This window comes from Haliotis cracherodii, unplaced genomic scaffold, assembly GCF_022045235.1.
Source record: "Haliotis cracherodii isolate W230 unplaced genomic scaffold, xgHalCrac1.p SCAF_10, whole genome shotgun sequence".
Classification (NCBI taxonomy): domain Eukaryota; kingdom Metazoa; phylum Mollusca; class Gastropoda; order Lepetellida; family Haliotidae; genus Haliotis; species Haliotis cracherodii.
Window position 1 is genome coordinate 46,375,746 of NW_027266265.1, and position 21,159 is coordinate 46,396,904.

At 39.7% G+C, this 21,159-nt stretch overlaps 1 protein-coding gene across 8 annotated transcripts in view; it reads right to left on the bottom strand.

The window, feature by feature from the left end:
• The window catches only part of LOC139454449 (galactoside 2-alpha-L-fucosyltransferase SEC1-like), a 39,651-nt gene extending 19,109 nt beyond the window's left edge, over nucleotides 1-20,542 (bottom strand). For 3 of the 8 annotated variants that reach the window (XM_071236154.1, XM_071236155.1, XM_071236153.1), the window contains exon 1: nucleotides 5,931-6,288. In XM_071236154.1, coding sequence (XP_071092255.1) covers nucleotides 5,931-6,011 — 81 coding nt within the window. In that variant the 5' untranslated portion in view covers nucleotides 6,012-6,288. Of the gene's footprint in view, nucleotides 1-5,930; nucleotides 6,289-12,886; nucleotides 13,005-20,440 lie in introns of those variants that run through there. The other 5 variants (XM_071236159.1, XM_071236158.1, XM_071236160.1 and 2 more) reach the window with 3 other exon arrangements.
• Between the last annotated feature and the right edge of the window lie 617 nt (nucleotides 20,543-21,159).

A 21,159-nucleotide genomic window follows, 5' to 3' on the forward strand; every position in this document is an offset into this window, starting at 1 on the left:
GGATACGACGACATGCACCAACCAAGTCAGCGAGCCTGACCACCCGATCACGTTAGACGCCTCTTACGACAAGCTCGACCTATTCTAACCCGGATCTTCACGGGTCTGATTATCTTTGATTACCATGTAGATAAGGCCGTATTCTGTACCGAACGATCACTGAACATGTCTTTCTACTGACAACACAGCTTGTCAGGTGATAATCGTGGACAAATATTTAAAGACCGTTTGGTCTGTAATCAGAAAGCCTAAACGCAACACACCCAAGTCGCGAAGCATTATACTTTATGAACACATTGTTCAGTTACCCACGAAGCTTTCGTCTTTGTATGCACGCAATGTCTTATCGACAAATCACGCCATCTTACTTCAATGGTAACACTGTGTACACTGCTTAACATGACTCTCAATCTAACATTGCTATTGCTCCATATCAACCCTTCCCAAATTACACGATGCATGGAAACAAATCAACCCAAAACAGAATTATATGGTAAATGGGATGATCCTAATGTATACTGAAAAGCAAAAGAACTGCCGAATGCTGCAAATTGATTGCCACCTCGAGGTCGTGATTCGGGCTACCATGAGTAACCATCCCTGTTCAGGGCCATTACACTGCTTCCACTATAGGGTGAGTGTTCAAGAAAACAGTGCGTCACCTCTTACCGGCTACGGGACTAATTATAATCCTGGGCCAAAAATTGTGTTTTTAGTGTACCTTGTACAAACGCTGACATGTGTCAACCAATATCCTTATTTGAGATATTGAATATTCACCATCGATTAAGCACAAGCTGTTTTCCCTCGTCACATGCATTCGTTCTGGCAACATGCTGCAGCCCGTGAAGATCCCGGTTAGAATAGGTCTTCAGCAACCCACGCTTGCCGTAAAAGGCGACTATGCTTGTCGTAATAGGCGACTAACGGGATCGGGTGGTCAAGACTCGCTGACTTGGTTGATGCATGCCATCATATCCCACCTGCATGGATCGATGCTCATGATGTCAGTCAGTGTATTGTCAGGTCTAGACACGATTATTTATAGACCGCCCTCATATAGATGGAATATTGCTGAGTTCGGCGTAAACAACAAATAAACCTACGTTATTGATTCCTTAATCGACATGCACAGTGAAGAGTGCTACGTTTTTAAGTGATCAATGTGAGTCCTAAAGAGAAAGGTGTTTCTCATATTTTTACAGGCGATATGTAACTTAATAACTGACTTTGGGATGAATTTGGGTTTAATGTTAGAGACGGTCACTTTTACAAGACATAGGACATGTTTAAAGGACGAGCATTAAGTTTTTATTTTCACATGCAATAAACTATTTTTCTTATAAAACCTGAGGCAGTTTCTCGCATGATTTTTTGGAACAATTCATTTTCCAATATATAGGATTTCGGCAGGCCTGAGGGGCGCAACGCTGCAAAGCAACTTGCAGAGCCTCAGTACTGAACCCCTCCATTGACAAGTATAAACACATTTACACGCTTAGATGGACATATTTACACAGATTTACGTTAAGATGGACACATTTATGTGTTTAGACGGACAAATGTACAGCCATAGACATTATTACATGCTTAGATCGACACATTTATACGCTTAGATCGACACATTTATACGCTTAAATCGACACATTTACACGCTTATATGAACACATGTACACGCTTAAATTGACATATTTACACGCTTAGGATGCATTTACACGCTAAGATGGGACATATTTACACCTAGACATACCTACACGCTTAAACATTTACATGCTTAGATGACATATTTATACTCAGACACATTTACACGCTTAGGTGGATATATTTACACACTTAGATGGGACATATTCACACTTAGACACATTTACACCCTAAGGCATATTTACCCACTTAGATGGCCATATTTACACGCTAACATGACATATTTACACATAGACATATTTACACGCTAACATGACATATTTACACTTAGACACATTTACACCCTAGGGCATAATTACACACTTAGATGGCCATATTTACACGCTAACATGACATATTTACACTTAGACATATTTACACGCTAACATGACATATTTACACTTAGACATATTTACATGCTTAGATGGACACAATTATACGCTCAGGTGATATATTTACATTGAGATTTACACATTTACACGCTTTGATGGGACACATTTTCGCCCCTAAAGACAGGCACATTTACACTCTTAGGTGGACATACAAACAGTTGCAGAGACACGTTAATACTCAGACAGTGACATACATATACATACACAGGCGTCCCGACATCAAGCAACAGAGACAAAATCAACCACCCTTAACCCAGCTACCCTAACCTTCAATCTATATCATACAGCATCACACGATAACACGCATTGTCTTATAACAGATACCATTAGTGTTAACGATACATTAAACCATTGCCTAACGTCCCAATGTGTAAGTGTTCCTGTAAACAAACATGACCTCTCTCAGTTGACACTAGATGACAAAAATAGGACAGTTCACTTATCATCGTATCCATACGCGGTTTCTAAAGTTACCCCAGTGAGTGATATTGTGTCTTAAACAATACATGTTGATTCCTGATGTATCACATACTCCATGACGGAACACAGTATAAATAAACGTCCGTACTAGGTTACAAGTCCTACGACTCCACAGCACGCGAGGGACGGGCCCTGTAACGGGAGACGGTGCTCCACGGTCAAGAGCCTATCTCAGCTATCGTAATTAGCGCCATGAAACTGAGTCATTATCACAATGAAGTCGAGATACTCATTAACTGTTTGACTTACAGCAAACTGTGTTAGATAAACAGATAGTTATAAAGTGGTTCAACGACATGAGCTAAATATGCCAGGAATGCCACTTAGCATGAGTAGAGTCTCCCTTTTATACTTAAGTACTTTACTACTATCTGCAATCATTTAGTTCAGTATTAAGGCCTCAGGCCCACGTACAACAACAGTAAATATTTACAATTGTGAAGATGAGAATTTGATGGCATCTTTAATGTAATTTGTAAAGATAAGATATATGGATGAACAACTTTATTACAATTAGGAGCGACGTGCAGGTTCTAAAGCCGTTATCAAGCAAGTGACGTTTCGGTGCGGGTTCTAAAGCCGTTATCAAGCAAGTGACGTTTCGGTGCAGGACTGATCCTAAAGCCGTTATCAAGCAAGTGACGTTTCGGCGTAGGTTCTAAAGCCGTTATTAAGCAAGCGACGTTTCGGCGTAGGTTCTAAAGCCGTTATCAAGCAAGTGACGTTTCGGCGTAGGTTCTATAACACCGTTATCAAGCAAGTGACGTTTCTGTGTAGATTCTAAAGCCGTTTTCAAGCAAGTGACGTTTCGAACGTAGGTTCTATTACACCGTTATCAAGCAAGCGAGTGTAGCTTAGAACCTACACCGATACGTCGCTATGAATATTGTAATAAAGAAGGTGTTAATCAATATATATTATCCTTACTTAGCACTCCAACTTCTAAATGCCTCTCAAACAAAGTTTAATGTAATTTGATAAATGTTTTAGAACGCTGACATAGGCGGGCTGCAGCATTGTACCCAAACTATGCCTTCGATTAGCATAAGTATAGACAATGAAAAATTGGAAATATTTTTAACGAATAATAACAAATGTGCGGGGCATGCCAATACGAAATGAATTTCTCTTTTAATTTCATGTACGTTACATAATGGACACAACCGAGGCGTTTTATCGATGTCTGCTCTTCTCCCAATATTATGCATAATTTCCAGTTCACGAATTCTTTCTATAGTAAACATTCATCTATTTTCTTTGATAACATGCTTAACAAGAATGGCTCCAATGCGATTTTTAGATATAACTACAGTTAATCAGGCATGGCTGTGGGTGTTCTTTCACTTGCTTGGAGTCATATATATTTATATCTGGTATCCACACCGTGATATTGCTGGAATAGCGGTTGAAAACGGCGTAAAATTACACTCACTCACTCATAGAGTCGTATAGGGGCGGTCGGGTAGCCTAGTGGTTAAAGCGTTCGCTCGTCACGCAGAAGACCGGGGTTCGATTCCCGTCATGGGTACAATGTGTGAAGCCCATTTCTGGTGTCCCCCGCCGTGATATTGCTGGTATATTGCTAAAAACGGCGTAAAACCATACTCACTCACCCACTCACCCCCATAGAGTCGTATCAGTTTACAGTAGGTGTTAAGACATCAATATCTATGCTAAAAAGGGAAACAAGCGTAAAATTATAGTCCTTCTCTAAATGGGGTGGTGATGTTGATGTGTCCATGACTAAAGGCAGCTTCAAACCCAATTTACTCACTAACTCAACCAGGTGGCACGTTTGAGACACTAACAACCCCCTACTATATGACACGGGACTTGTATGGCATTGTGATGTCGGTGTTTGTTGGACGTTAGTTATACGCAACACATTCAACAGCTTGGCTCAATCAGTCCGCACACCCAAACTAGACTGTTGAAGTATGACACTCATTTTATAAAAAATTCCCGAACTTTCTCCTATGATGGAAACATCCGAAAGACAATTACCAGAACATATTTAAACACTTACTGAGTCTAATATTGCTGAGTGCGGCGTTAAACAACAAACAAACAAAGCTATGTCTCGATTTTGGGTGGGGACAATCTCGTGGTTGAAGCGTTCGCTTGTCACGCCGAAGGCCCGGGGTCAATTCCCGACATGGAAAAAAATGTGTAAAGCTCATCCCCCGTCGTAATATTGCTGTAATACAGCTAAAAGCGAATAAAACCATACTCACTCAATCACGCGTTTAACATTTTCCGGTGAGTGAGTGAGTGAGTTGTGTTTAACGCCGCTTTTAACACTATTCCAGTTATATCACGGCGTGTCAGCTTAATGTGGGAGGAAAGCCCGAAGTGATGCAGGTCTCAGACGTTTACCACTTCGGTGAAACCCACGAGCACGGGTATGGTGCTGACAAACCTAGAAACATAATCGGGGCGAATAGGGATTCGAACCCACAATCATAGGTTTCTGGCGTGCCCAAGGGACGCAACTCTGCACAGCGAATCGCGGCGCCTCAGACGACTGGGCCACCCGTGCCCCCTATCATTTTCCAACAACAAATACACTCATTATATTCTTATAGGGAACCGAACCCGGGACTTCGCAATGACAAGTCGATTATCCAACCTCTAGGCTACCCTACCATCCCCCTCAATGAGTGGAAGGTTTCCCAACTAGAACAGTCATAAGCACACTTAAAGTACCTTGTACTGATATAAATATACATGTACTGGTTATTCAGTTGTTTGTAAACTGATTTGAGCTAGTGAGTGATATTAATTTGACGCTGCTTTGAACATTATTTAGCATTTTGTTTGATTGGGTTATCAGAGACATGCCTCGGTAATTAAAATTCCATTTTGTTGAATTATTGTTGTGGTTGCACAAAAGACAGAGACGGCGAAGACATCATCATCATCATCGTCGTCATAATAATATTTTTATATTATTTTCCCTCGTAAATAAAAGTATTACGACACAACTCTGCACAGCGAGTCGCCCGCGCCTGAGATCACTGGGCCAATACATATTTGAACACGCACCACCACACCCACTTTCCCGGCCGGCATACAACACATACACTCCCCATATATGATACATCTGCAACACATCTTATCCAAACCCTTATAAACCCGAATAACGAACACAAACTTTATATTCAACCAAATTAAAATAATTTTCGGATACTGATTGACTTTAGCTAATTTGGTATTAATTGTCAACACATAAATGAAAACAAATAATGAAATACACAGTAACAACCCCACACCGACAACAATGTCAAACAACTAGCGACACGTTAACATTATTAGATACGATTCAGAATCTAATTCTAATGCAAGGTATCTGTGTTATCCATAGGCTTTTATACTTACCGAGACACATCCCGAGTATACTACTCCGGCCATGCAAGAAAGCCCATTGACACGTACGACCCTTGTCGCATGTTGTCGCATTAAAGTCGGTCACGTTTGCGGCAGCCCTTTAGCCTTGTGGGGGAATGTTTGAAATAAATAACCTCCCATGCTGGTGAAACAGAATCGATCTGTTTGCGTTGGCTTGTGTGCGGTATGGAGAAACATCCACAAATAATGCTCCAAATCGCAGGTAAAGTTAGCCTCAACAATCGGGGCGTTCCATCGCGTTTATCGGTTCGTTCGGGCGATTGTTTTCGTCACCATGTTCACCGTAATGTGAAACGGCTGGTATTGATTACAATGCACATGGAATGGCGCCGTTGTTAGCGAACAGTGGTGACACGCGTACGCCAGCTTGTGCAACAATATCAACGAGATAAAAGTATGCACTTTTAATTAGATTACATTAAAAAGTGGGATTTATTGTCCAATATCAAGAGTGGACAATGGTGAGCTTGTCATTTCATGTATGGGTGGGTTGTGAATAATCGGGTCTGGACCAGACAATCCTGTGATTGAAATCATGAGCATTGGTTTACGCAGCTGGGATACGATGACATGTATGAACCAAGTCAGCGAGTCTGACCACCCGATCCCGTTAGTTGCCAACTGGCATGGTTTGGTGAGGACATATTCTAACCCGGACCTTCACGGACGTCATGAGAAATATTAGACAATCAAAACATACTTCTTGTTATGACTGAGACTGTCAGATTAATTTCTCCTTCTTTCTCTCACAATAGATCAAACAAAACAAACATATTGAAAACATTTACAAAACAGCACGCAATACATACTTCTCAAAAGAAGTTAAGAACACCTGATTTGTTCATATGACTATATGAATGACAGATTAACCATAGTGAGTGAGTGAGTAAGGTTTTACGCCGCTTTTAGCAATATTCCAGCAATATCACGGCGGGGGACACCAGAAATGGGCTTCACACATTGTACCCACGTCGGGAATCGAACCCAGGTCTTCGGCGTGATGAGCGAACGCTTTAACCATTAGGCTACCCGACCGCCCCGATTAACAGTAATATGACAGAATCGGGTGTTCTTTAACTTCATTTAAGTAGTATATATTGATTAAAAAAACGTCTTTACCGAAAGATTGTTGATCTCTGCGTGTCAGCAATATTACATGTATATCACGTCAGTATGTACTTCATTGAAGCTGTATTTTATAAGCCAGTGGTTGATAGCATGAGCAACAATGCACGCAAACGCAGCCAGGTGATGGCGTCGATGATAAACAATCAGCCGGGTTATTCATTGTGATTGGGTTCTTACTACAAGCATGGTTCCCTATTGGTAAAACACCACTGTCTTGCATTGTAGGCCGTTATATTGCTGGAATATTGCTAAAAGCGGCGTAAAACCATACTCACTCACTCACTCGTGGAGCTTATGCCCCGAGAGCGAAGGTCAGTGGTTCCATTACCTGGCTAGTACTATAAAACGGGTATTTGCCCAGACCAGTACAAACAGCCACACACACACACATGCGTGCATCAACGACCAGTGAAGATCCGGGGTAGAATAGGTCTTCAGCAACCCATGCTTGCCGTAAAAGGCGACTATGCTTGTCCTAAGAGGAGACTATCGGGATCGGGTGGCCAGACTCGCTGATTTGGTTGAATGTGCGTATCCCGACACCGTGGATAGTTGCTCACAATATCAATCACTGGATTGTCTGTCCATACTCAATTATTTAAAGGCAGCTGTCATATACCTGGAATATTGCCGAGTGCGGCGGTAAAGAACAAACAAACACTCTGAACTGAAAGTATAACCGTTACTCCATAAAGATGTGAAACACACTCATATTGAAATATAAGTAAACATGTACGACAACATCTTCCCGAGGCAAGGGAGTTAAAAGTCCAGTTTCCACCATTACCGAACTTGGCTGGAATTATGGAGTTATAAATTGGCTGGACTAACGAGTCCATGCATAGTCCAATCAAAATCCCATAACTAAATCGATATCCGGTTCATTATCAACATGGCTGTGTCAGATTCGTTCGACTGCAGAATTTGCCGAGCATGTGTACCGTCAATTAAGCGTCGACGGATATTTTACAAATCTTTTCATGCTTCCAGTCAAGGTGCTCAAGTGATATGATGCACGTCGCGAGGTAAACCCCGTTTTATTACAGCAAAGACCTTCATTGTCAATGGGAGTGAGTGAGTGAGTATGGTTTAACGCCGCTTTTAGCAATATTCCAGCAATATAAGGGCGGGGGACACCAGAAATGGGCTTCACACATTGTACCCATGTCGGGAATCAAACCCGGGTCTTCGGCGTGACGAGCAAACGCTTTAACCACTAGGCTACCCGACCGCCCTATCAATGAGAGGTGGAATCTTATTGGTCAGTGGGGGAAAACATAGAAGGCAAATAGCTCGTAATAGCCACTCGAGGCCAGAAATTCAAGTCTAGTTCGACAAGGGTGGAAACTGGACTTTTAAAGTCAGTTAACTTCCTTGCCTTGGGAAGATGGTACTCTTGAGTTGAAAAAAAACTCGGCTGATGTGAAAAGGCTCTTTAAACAGGACTGTAAACTTTTGAGATGACCCCGCATCTTATATTGCGTACAGCCGCCCGCACGAGCATTGCTTTTGTATTCAGGACTTCCTTGTCCATGTCAGCCACAGCTCGAGTGGTTTCAGCCTGTTTACATTACATCTGCAGAAACCGGAAATGTTTTAAGATTGAGTCATTTCAGCGCAGATACACTTCCGGTTTAGAAAATGGGTCCATTGTGCAGTAATGGACGTCACACTGTACTGTATGAAATCGTGTTGCGAGACATGTCGACTGAAAATAGGTTTTGAAACTGAAAACGTAGATTACGAAGACGGCAAAATACACTTGAGGGTTCTATCTTATACAGCAAGCTTGAACGTGTGTTAGAGGGGCACGGGTGGCCCAGTCGTCTAAGGCGCCGCGATTCACTGTCAGAGTGGCGTCCCTTGGGCACGCCAGAAACCTATGATTGTGGGTTCGAATCCCGATTCGCCCCGATTATGTTTCTAGGTTTGTCAGCACCATACCCGTGCTCGTGGGTTTCACCGAAGTGGTAAACGTGTGAGACCTGCATCACTTCGGGCTTTCCTCCCACATAAGCTGACACGCCGCGATATAACTGGAATACTGGCAAAAGTGGCGTTAAACCAAACTCACTCACTTAAATATTTATTTACCTACATATTAGGAGTGGGGCCCTTGTTGCCAGGTGATGAAATTGAAATATTACTGACGACTTGCGTTGGCTTCAAGGCTTTCCCAGTCGGTGTTATCAATGTGCATATTAAAGGATATTATAGCAAAGTATCAGCTGCAGACGGAGACACAGCTGCAACTGACACAAAACCATTAAATTAGCGCTCCTCATATTTCAGTCCAATACATTACATATGTGTTATTGATGGACGATGCAATATTATAAGGTTAACGCTATTTTTCAGGGCATTATCATTTGCAGAAGCCCGAGGTTTTCCATTAACTGCCCGACGTAGGAGGAAAGAAAAGATCGAAGGCTTCTGCAATTATAATGACCTGAAAAATAGCGTTACCGTTATTATAGCTAAAATGGATGGAATTTGATATCAAATAAAAAGAAACAACAATATCGGTTTTGAAACATATACTGCAATCAACACGAATGTCACTGACCCACTTTTACAAATATGGAAACGTCATAGAACAAACCAGATGACGTCACTATTGAACGTGACGTCGCCTATCCCTATCCTATGACGTCACCTGACAACAGGCGTGATAATGGCCCGTCGTCAAGTAATATTAGGGCATTATCAAGTTATAGTGGTCCGCTCATTTCTGTTAACATGCGGGCGGTTTAATGATAATTCTATCCATTTTTGCTATAAACTTCGTTAATGTGAAGTAGGAAGGCCTGCCTAATACCACACATGTGAAATTTCCGTAAATACATGGAGCAGTGTATAAAGCTATATTCCCCTAATGCAGCCAGCTGCACTTTTTAAGAAACAGCATAATTATGTGTCGGCCAATATATGAAGTATCAATGTATTACATTATCAACATAAGAAGTATCAATGTATTGCCTTATCAATATTAGAAGCATCAAAGTATTACATGATCAATATAAGAAGTATCAATGTATTGCCTTACCAAATGAGAAGTATCAAAGTATTACATTATCAATATAAGAAGTATCAATGTATAACATTATCAATATAATAAAGTATTACATTATCAATATAAGGAGTATCAATATATTACATTATCAATAAAAGAAGCATCAATGTATTACATTATCAATATAAGAAAGTATTACATTATCAATATAAGGAGTATCAATGTATTACATTATCAGTATAAGAAGTATCAATGTATTGCCTTACCAATAAAAGACGTATCAAAGTATTACATTATCAATATAAGAAGTATCAATCTATTACATTATCAATGTAAGAAGTATGAAAGTATAACATTATCAATATAAGACGTATTAAAGTATTACATTATCAATATAAGGAGTATGAAAGCATCGCATTATCAGTATTGCATGATCAATGTGAGGGGTATCAATGTATGACATTATCAATATAATCAAGCCAAATGATAATCGTATTCTTGGTTAAACCCCAGAACATCTGGGGTCGTCACTGATTTTCAGTGATCCATTCCATATACTCATCACTATTGTGCCTTTGATGCCCCATGGAATCTGTATCGGCAGATAAGAGAGACTGGTTATTTTCTGGTGTTGAAGTTTTAAATTATTTTCCATCATTTCTTGATGAACATGCAAAGACGCAAAGTTCTCTTTTTTATAGTTTTCGCTGGTTGTCATTTATTTGATGTTAGATTATATTTCCAAGAGCATTCTTGAAATAACTATTTGGACAAACATATAAACAAATATATGCTAGAAAGCATGTTTCAATCAAATACAGACTTTTCTACGTTTATTTAACATTTGCAGAATTTAGGGTTGACATGTCCATATAACAAAAACAAATTATCCTATGATTTATGTAAGTATAAACTTTTGCCTACCAAGCTGTGTGAGCATTTATTCCTTGAACTATCATAGCTCAAACATACAACGTTGCTTCGGGAAAATTTATTACTGAATAATGACCACTTACACGAATGCGGTATGCATGCTTTAAGTTAAACTGGCACCATTACCTTACATTCTCATTAACTCGCCACAAACAAATCTCAGCATCTCAGAGGTGTTACAATTTTAGGAATTTCGGAATTTTTTTGTTAAACATTTCACCTGCCATCTCTGCAGCGCCGTGCCACCACACAGAGGCAACCTCTTAGGACTTCAGCATGATGGGAGTGTACAGGCACGCATTCCTACACTGAATGTGCAACACCTCCGTGACAAACACTATGATGCATAACTGTCTGCAAAACATAATCTCAGCAACTATGTTACACATTCATGTTACTTGTTCTGTTAACTTCGCGGATTTTGCTAACTTAAAATCTTCTATGTGAGCTATTTTGAAGTTATATGCATGGCTGGATCATCTATTAAAGGTCACACAAAAGAAAAATTAATTGATTTGCAACACATTCTCATCGGGTTATATGTAAGGTAATGTACTTTAATGGATACATCCGCGGGAGTGAAGTGTAAATGCGCGGTACTGTGGTGTTCATGGATGTACGGTAATTAAATATAGGTGCACGATAGTGTTGATGGATGTGCGATACTGTGGTGTTAATGAATTCACGGTACTCAACTGTATATTGCTGTACGATAATGTTGAGTAGGTGGATGTACGGTAACGTAGTTCAAATTGATGTACGGTTCTCTAGTGTTCATGGATTTACGGTAATGTTGAGCTGATGAATGTACGGTACTGTAGTGTTGATGAATGTACGGTAAGGAAGTGTTGATGAATGTACGGTACTGTAGTGTTGATGAATGTACGGTAAGGAAGTGTTGATGAATGTACGGTATTGTAGTGTTGATGAATGTACGGTAAGGAAGTGTTGATGAATGTACGGTAATGTAGAGTTTATGAATATACGGTACTGTAGTGTTGATGAATGTGCGGTAATGAAATGTTGATGAATATACGGTAATGTAGTGTTGATGAACGTACGGTACTGTAGTGTTGATGAACGTGCTGGCAAATAGGGGTGTGGTCCAGTCCAAGCAAATTCTCGTCGATGTCCAAAACGATTATTATCAATTAAACTTCTCTTCTGGAATATATCTGGTTTGGTAAATATAGTTTCCGACGTAAACTTTATAAACTTTTTATCTAATGCAGACCTTGTTGGATTAATAGAGACATGGACAATTGACTTTCCTTATGACCAGATATTCCACAACTTTACAGTCTACAGCCAAATGCAAAGACGTGAAATTAAAACAGCTGACAGAGGACGATTCTCGGGAGGTTTAACCGTGACTGTGAAAAAATCCATCAGTGTCTATGTGAAATGGTCCAGAATTGCAGACAATGCTATATTTCTACTTTTAGATAAATGTGTATATAATCTTGAGACATTCTTATTTGCTGCGTATATGTCAATCCTCTAGGATCAAGTTGGTTTAATAACAGACAAACAAAGTGTGGTTTGACTTTATTCTTCAACTCACTTATAGACGTTATTGGGTCACTAAACAGACATATACACATCCTCATAGGCGGGGATTTCAACACCCGGACAGGGACACTGTCTGATCATACTGATGATTATATCGCCGAGGTTTTAGGTGACGAGAATATGTCAGTTCTGTCCGATAGTATCAAAATAGACAGAGTGCCATGTGATAACATTGTAAACAATGCCGGAAAAATATCTCGTTATTATGTATGCCGCTCTCGACATGTCTATTCTAAATGGTCGCTGTGGTACGGATTTAGGTATAGGTGATTATACTTACATCGGCCACTCAGGCTCCAGTGTAATTGACTACATTATTGTATCCAACAGTCTATTCTTCCACTGTAACACATTTGCTATTGTGTCCAGGGCATAAACCTCACACCTTCCACTATCGCGTTCATTTCAAGCACGTGATCAGGAGACTCCCGTTGAAACAGCAGGGGCCGCACGTGCGCCTCGTGAACACTACCACTATGCGTGGGACATGGCGAAACAACAGTTCAGGGATAATCTTGTATTGCCACCTGTGGTTGATTGTTTTGAACAATGTACCCTGTTACTACCAGATAATATAGATGGTGCTATTAATTTATTCACGGACGCCATTTGTACAGCTGCTCAGTGCATGAAAAGGACTTGTAAGTCTCGCGACAGTCACACACAACAGGTCACTTACAAGGGGAAAAAGCAATGTTTGGAATTTATCATTGATAAAATTACATCCTCCTCGACATGACTTATATTTAAAAATATTTGATATGAAAATAGTCCCAATTTTGCTCTGTGGTTCCGAAGTCTGGGGTCTACACCAGAATGATGAAATGGAAACTATACATACATTGGCATGCAAGCGCTTTCTATGTGTCAAATCGTCAACACCCAACAACATGGTTCGAGGTGAATGTGGGCGGTATCCATTATATCTTTATGCATACAAAAGAGTTATTAGGTATGTGGAGGACGAGAATCATGTTTTGTTAGTTTGCTCCGGTTATAACAAGCTACGCGTGGATCACTTACCACAAACATTTTATGAATATCCGACCAAACAAAAATTTAATATCATTATGTCTACAACAGATTGTAAATTAATCGAACGTCAAGCTATCTATATCTATCAAGCGATGTCAATTCGTGGTACATTATAGTCACAACAGTAACAGCTGTGTATATCACGTCCATTGTCATACAAATGTAATTATGGCCCGAAGCTACATTTGGGTGAATGTGACATCTTATGCTATGCAATAAAATTGTTATTGTCAATATTTCAATATGAGTGTGTTTCACATCTTTATGGAGTGACAGATAACGGTTATACTTTCAGTTCAGAGTGTTTGTTTGTTGTTTGACGCCGCACACATCAATATTCCAGCTATATGACGGCGGTCTGTAAATAATCGAGTCTGGACCAGACAATTCAGTGATTGATATGATGAGCATCGATCCACGCAATTGGGATCGATGACATGCATCAACCAAGTCAGCGAGCCTGACCACCCGATCCCATCAGTCGCCTCTTATGACAGGCATGGGTTGCTGAACGCACTACTGACCACAAAACGTCAAATTTACCCCTTTCGCCCTTTCAGGTCGACAGCGGTCATAACGACAACTGTCCTGCTTCACTACCTTTCGTAATGTGTTCTAAATTCGTTCATTATCATCATACACCTATTACGAGAAACTAATTTCGCTTACTCTCTTGGAAATCTTAAGTATCCCCTAGGTTTTTTAAGAGTATATATTACTCGCTATATATGCGAAAAGCAAACACTATCTGACCGTTCACCATACATGTATTTATTACAGATACGATTTACCTAGTCTTAAGGCGAAAAAATGATACTATTCAACATACGATCAACACGGACAACATTCTCCGATTCTGCCATAATGTTATCATCAATCAAACCGTATCATACTATTCGACATCGGCAATATTCTTTGATTCTACCATAATGTTATCATCAATTAAACCGTATGATTACATCATACTATTCGACTTAGGCAATATTCTTTGATTCTACCATAATGTTATCATCAATTAAACCGTATCATACTATTCGACATAGGCAATATTCTTTGATTCTACCATAATGTTATCATCAATTAAACCGTATCATACTATTCGACATGGGCAATATTCTTTGATTCTACAATAATGTTATCATCAATTAAACCGTATCATACTATTCGACATAGGCAATATTCTCCGATTCTACTATAATGTTATCATCAATCAAACCGTATAATACTATTCGACATAGGCAATATTCTTTGATTCTACCATAATATTATCATCAATCAACCCGCATAATATTATTCGATATCGGCAATATTCTCCGATTCTACCATAATGTTATCATCAATCAAACCGTATAATACTATTCGACATAGGCAATATTCTTTGATTCTACTATAATGTTAACACAGGCTACTATTTAAAATTCTGGCCACAAACAATACAACTTATTTACTCAACATTGAATACACACATTCAACTTTAGTCGGACAGCAGAAAAACAAACTACTTAAAGTGGAATTATCTTGTTAAATATACATACAACAATTACGTAAAAACGCAATTAAGGAAATTTTATGTTTAACTGTGAATCTACTCACTGCCTTGTTTCTTCAGTGTTTGTTTGTTTGTTTGTTTGTTGTTTAACGCCGCACTCGGCAATATTCCAGCTATATGACGGTGGTCTCTAAATAATCGTGTCTGGGCCAGACAATCCAGTGATTGATGTCATGAGCATCGATCCACGCAATTGGGATACGATGACATGCATCAACCAAGGCAGCGAGCCTGACCACCCGATCCTGTTTGTCGCCTCTTACGGCAAGCATGGGTTGCTGAAGACCTATTCTACCCCGGATATTCACGGGTCTGGTTTCTCTGTGAGAAGAGGGATCACAAGACGTAAAGATGAAAATAAACTTGCGTCCTGGGATCAGCTACTGTATGCTATACCACTGAACAGTTGCTACGGACCACTCTTTTGACTCAATATGACTATTTTGGTCCTTGTAAATGTTGAGTTTAACATCTTACCTTGGGAGAAGTGAGATTAAAAGAAACATAGTTGGAAACAAAAACAATGTGCGTGCATCAGATACATCTATCTCCATTATCCGTTTAAAGTTCACTTGAATATAACTCTAGAATACGACGTATGGGTGAGTGAGTTGGGTTTAACGCATCTTTTAACACTATTCCAGTTTTTTTACGGCGTGTCAGCTTAAGGAGGAAAGCCCGAAGTGATGCAGGTCTCAGACGTTTACCGCTTCGGTGAAACCCACGAGCACGGGTATGGTGCTGACAAACCTAGAAACATATCGGGGCGAACCGGGATTCGAACCCACAATCATAGATTTCTGGCGTGTTCAAGGGACGTAACTCTGCACATCGAATCGCGGCGCCTTAGACGACTGGGCCACCCGTGCCCCCTACGACTTAATATGTACATAACGATTCGTTTTTCTTGAAGATACGGTACCCTTTCGCAAAGTCAGTTGCCCCGTTCTTTCAGATTTACTTTCTCGTCTGAGGTAAGGAGAATTATCTCATTCTCAATTCTGCTTTTTATTTGTTATGTTTTTTTCATTTTTGTTATTTACTGTTCACTTAAACAAAAAGAAATGCCATTTGACTTTATTATGTCCATATGCCAAGGTGGCGTTATTGTGCATTTTATGACACTTGTAGACTTGAATTTGTTGGAGCCCACTGCTTTCCTGTGTTACGATCTTGGTTTATTCGATGGCAGTTGAAATAGCACAATACAGGCAAGCGATGGGCTCCTTTGCAGTTAATCTTCACAATAAACACGAATCAAAATATAAAATCTTCATATATTGTTTTAAGTCTCAAGGCTTATATAATTCATCAGTTTCAATTTTCCTTTCACTACTGCTAAACTGCTGTTGAGATGTTCATCTTAACCCCGGACCCTTAATAGGCACAGATTTAAAGATTATTCATCTAAACGTTCATAGTATTAAAGACAAACTAGATATCCGTGAAATTGAACTTAGATATTATGATGTAATTTGCATATCTGAAACATGGTAACACACGTGTATACATGACAGCAACATAGTTATTCCTGGTTTCCAGGTTCCATTTAGGAAAAACACCCAAACTCGAGGGGGTGGCGTAGCTATTTACGTTAGAGCGAGTATGGTTTTACGTCGCTTTTAGCAATATTCCGGCAATAACACGGCGGGGACCACAGAAATGGGCTTCACACATTGTACTCATGTCGGGATCCGAACCCGAGTCTTCGGCGTGACGAGCGAACGCTTTAACCACTAGGTTACCCGACTGCCCCTTATTTACGTTAAAGATGATATGTATGTCAAATATATGGATCAGCTTCTTATAGTTGGTCTAGAGGCGATATGAATACATGTTAAATGCAAAACTCGTGATTATTTAATTGGTACTGTTTATCGTTCAGATAAGAGTGAAGCGTATTGGGAACTAATTGATCAATCAATAGGAAACGCAGTTGATATGAATATGTACACTGAATTTGCAGGATATTTTAATACAGATTTACTTCGAGAGAATAATCCCAAAATCGAATATTTGCAAATAGTTCATGGCGTTCACAAGTTATTAGAGAACCTACGAGGATCACCCAACATTCCAGTACGTTGATAGATTTACTTTTTGTGACAGACGTTGATAGTGTACGGGACTCGGGAGTACTTGATCCGGTTTGTAGTTACCACAGTCCAATTTTTGTAACCATAAAAAAAATACTCCCTTAATGTCATTCCTTTAAACGTAAAGTGTGTTATTATTCCATAGCAGACCTAGATGGTTTAAATACTGACTTTCTGAATATTGACAGTGAGTTATTATTCTCATCGGGGGATGTGAACACAGTTACTGACAAACTTGCATCTCGACTTATAAAAGTTTGTGATAAACATATTCCTGATAAAATTGTTACCATACGATCAAGGGATCGACAGTGGATCAATAATGAAATACGTTTCTTAATAAGAAAACGAAATCGACAACATGAGAAAGCTAAAAGACGTAATACTTCAGCTGATTGGGCAAATGTTAGGTTGTTAAGAAATTTAGTAATCGACCATGTCCGTAAGACAAGGAAAACATATGTTTCTAAAATTGATGCTGTATAAAATAGTTTTCAAGGTAAAAAGGCTTTTAGAAAAGGAATTTCTTAAACTTAAAACTGCTAAAACAATTTCCCCCAAATTATATTTGGGGATAGGTTGTATGATAATTCCATGGATATTGCTAATATTCTCAATAATCTCATTGTGGACCAATCTCGCATATGTAATCCTGACGTGCATCTTCCACCCGTAGAATAAGATAAAGTTGATAACCTATTAGTAAATATAATTTTGATGGAAGATGAAGTTAGGGATATACATACTACTGTCAGTGGGCACCACAAAGGCAACTAGTCCTGATGGTATTGGAAATAAAGTACTTAAAAATACAACTTACAGTTTAGCCCCAATCCTTACAAAACTATTCAAGTTCTCTCGTCAACGAGCAATATTCCCATCACTATGGAAAGAAGCTCTTATCATTCCTATTCAAAGGATAGCGTGAAGGAATGTACAAATTACAGACCGGTTGCGCGCACAAGTTGTTTAGCACAGGTATTTGAAAATGTATATTTAAACATGTGCATAAGTATTTAAGGAATAATAATGTGCTCATTAACCTACAATCTGGATCCACGCAGGGAGACTCCACTTAAAATCAGTTGACATATTTATAAGACGTCATATAAATATGTGCCTCAGGGCTCGGTCTTGGGACCATTATTGTATACATTCTATAAATATCAATGATATTGTTGAAGGAATAAATAATAATATAAGACTTTCTGCTGATGACACATCTTTGTCTGTGATCATAGAAGATCCCGATAATAATATAAGACTTTCTGCTGATGACACATCTTTGTCTGTGATCATAGAAGATCCTGATAATAATATAACGCTTTCTGCTGATGACACATCTGTGTCTGTGATCATAGAAGACCCCTGATGATAATATAAGACTTTCTGCTGATGACACATCTTTGTCTGTGATCATAGAAGATCTTGATAATAATATAACGCTTTCTGCTGATGACACATCTGTGTCTGTGATCATAGAAGATCTTGATAATAATATAACGCTTTCTGCTGATGACACATCTTTGTATGTGATCATAGAAGATCTTGATAATAATATAACGCTTCCTGCTGATGACACATCTTTGTCTGTGATCATAGAAGATCTTGATAATAATATAACGCTTTCTGCTGATGACACATCTGTGTCTGTGATCATAGAAGATCTTGATAATAATATAACGCTTTCTGCTGATGACACATCTTTGTATGTGATCATAGAAGATCTTGATAATAATATAACGCTTCCTGCTGATGACACATCTTTGTATGTGATCATAGAAGATCCTGGTAATAATTTACCGCTTTCTGCTGATGACACATCTTTGTATGTGATCATAGAAGATCCTGATAATAATATAAGACTTTCTGCTGATGACACATCTTTGTCTGTGATCATAGAAGATCCTGATATTGCCGCTCGTAATCTCAATAATGAGTGAGTGAGTGAGTATGGTTTTACGCCGCATTTAGCAATATTCCAGCAATATAACGGCGGGGGACACCGGAAATGGGCATTGTACCCATGTCGGGAATCGAACCCGGGTCTTCGGCCTGACGAGCGAACGCTTTAACCACTAGGCTACCCGACCGCCCCTCTCAATAATGACTTGGATAGAATTTCAGAATGGGCTGCTAATTGGCAAGTTAAATTTAGTCCCGAAAAAAATGAATCTATTCAAATTACCCGTACAGTAAACCCTAGTCGCAAACCTAACTTGTATATGAATGGTACAGAAATCAAAGATGCAGAAAGTCAAAAGCACCTAGGTGTTACTTTACAAAGTAAATGTACATGGAAAATGATGATACACAAGAGTGAAGTGTGAGTGAATGTTGTTTAATGCCTTAATCAGCATTGTTTTATTGCGGCAGCCTGTAAATAATCTTCAAGCCAGTGGTTGAAAGCATGAGCATCTACCAACGCCACCAATGCACGATAAGTGAGTGAGAGAGTATGATCTTACGCCGCTTTTAGCAATATTCCAGGGATATCACGGCGGGAGACACCAGAAATGGGTTTTACACATTGTACCCATGTTTTTTAACAAGTCTGTGATTTTTAGCAGTGTCAGAATAATTCAATTCAGCACCGTCTATAATCTCACCGGTTGGTCCTGGATTTATTTCCACGTCGCCAGAAAGCAGAATATTGTCCCACGAGAAACAATGACCATATTCGTGATATATATTGACGTCAGTAACACAAACGTAGCGAAAGGACGACAGCCCATATCTACACCCGGTGTCCACTTCGAGTGTGGAGTGTATGCAGCGGCATGGCCGACTTGTCGAGTGAGTGAGTGAGTGAGTGAATGAGTTGGGTTTAATGCTGCTTTTAACAGTATTCCAGTTATATCACGGCGTGTCAGCTTAATGTGGGAGGAAAGCCCGAAGTGATGCAGGTCTCAGACGTTTACCACTTCGGTGAAACCCAAGAGCACGGGTATGGTGCTGACAAACCAAGAAACATAATCGGGGCAAACCGGGATTCGAAGCCACAATCATAGGTTTCTGGCGTGCCCAAGGGACGCAACTCTGCACAGCGAATCGCGGCGCCTTAGACGACTGGGCCATCCGTGCCCCCCCCGACTTGTCGATATTGATATGGAAAGTACTTGCTTCTCTGTTCAACTATGACAAGCGGCATTACCTTATTAGTCCGTGGGGGTCGTAGTGATCCCCAAGTCAGCGTTGATTCCGAACTGCAGGTAGTTTCTGTTGATACACAGATTTGTCACACCTCCATGTCTGAATGTTGACATCTGATTGGTCCACGTGATCTTGATAAAATACTGTGTAACCCTCGGAGGGTATTAAATCTCAAAGCTAAAAATCAAGTCAAGTCACAGAGCCAAGTTAACCTTTGCCCAATCTAGGAGCTGTTTTATATAAATTTGGAATTTAGTTGAATAATTTTGCAGTCATAGTAAAACATGTCGGTAAGATAAATTTGTTGTAGCCTTCTTCGTTTCGATTGATACCGCTTGTAATACTACCTCAGCGGGTGGGTGAATACGACCCTGTCAAAGGAATACGTTCTGCACCGGTAGTTTGTACCCTGCCCTACAACTACCCTATTTTCATTCAGGTCGACGTTAACAGTGTCAATAGAGTACTTCTCAATAACGTCTCGAATAAAGGCTGTGCCCAACTGCTGAATAGATAAACACTCTCTGAATTCTATAGTCATAATTCGTTCAAGGGATTATCGCGGTCTAGTGATTTTTGTATGAGAATAGTACCTGCCGGGAATCGAGAACACCCCGTCCCTTCTCGAATTCTATATAGAAAACAGACAGTGTATGAGCCCTGCGTCTATACACCAAGGCCGCAGTTAACTTTCTTTGACAGTGTAAGTTTATTCACTTC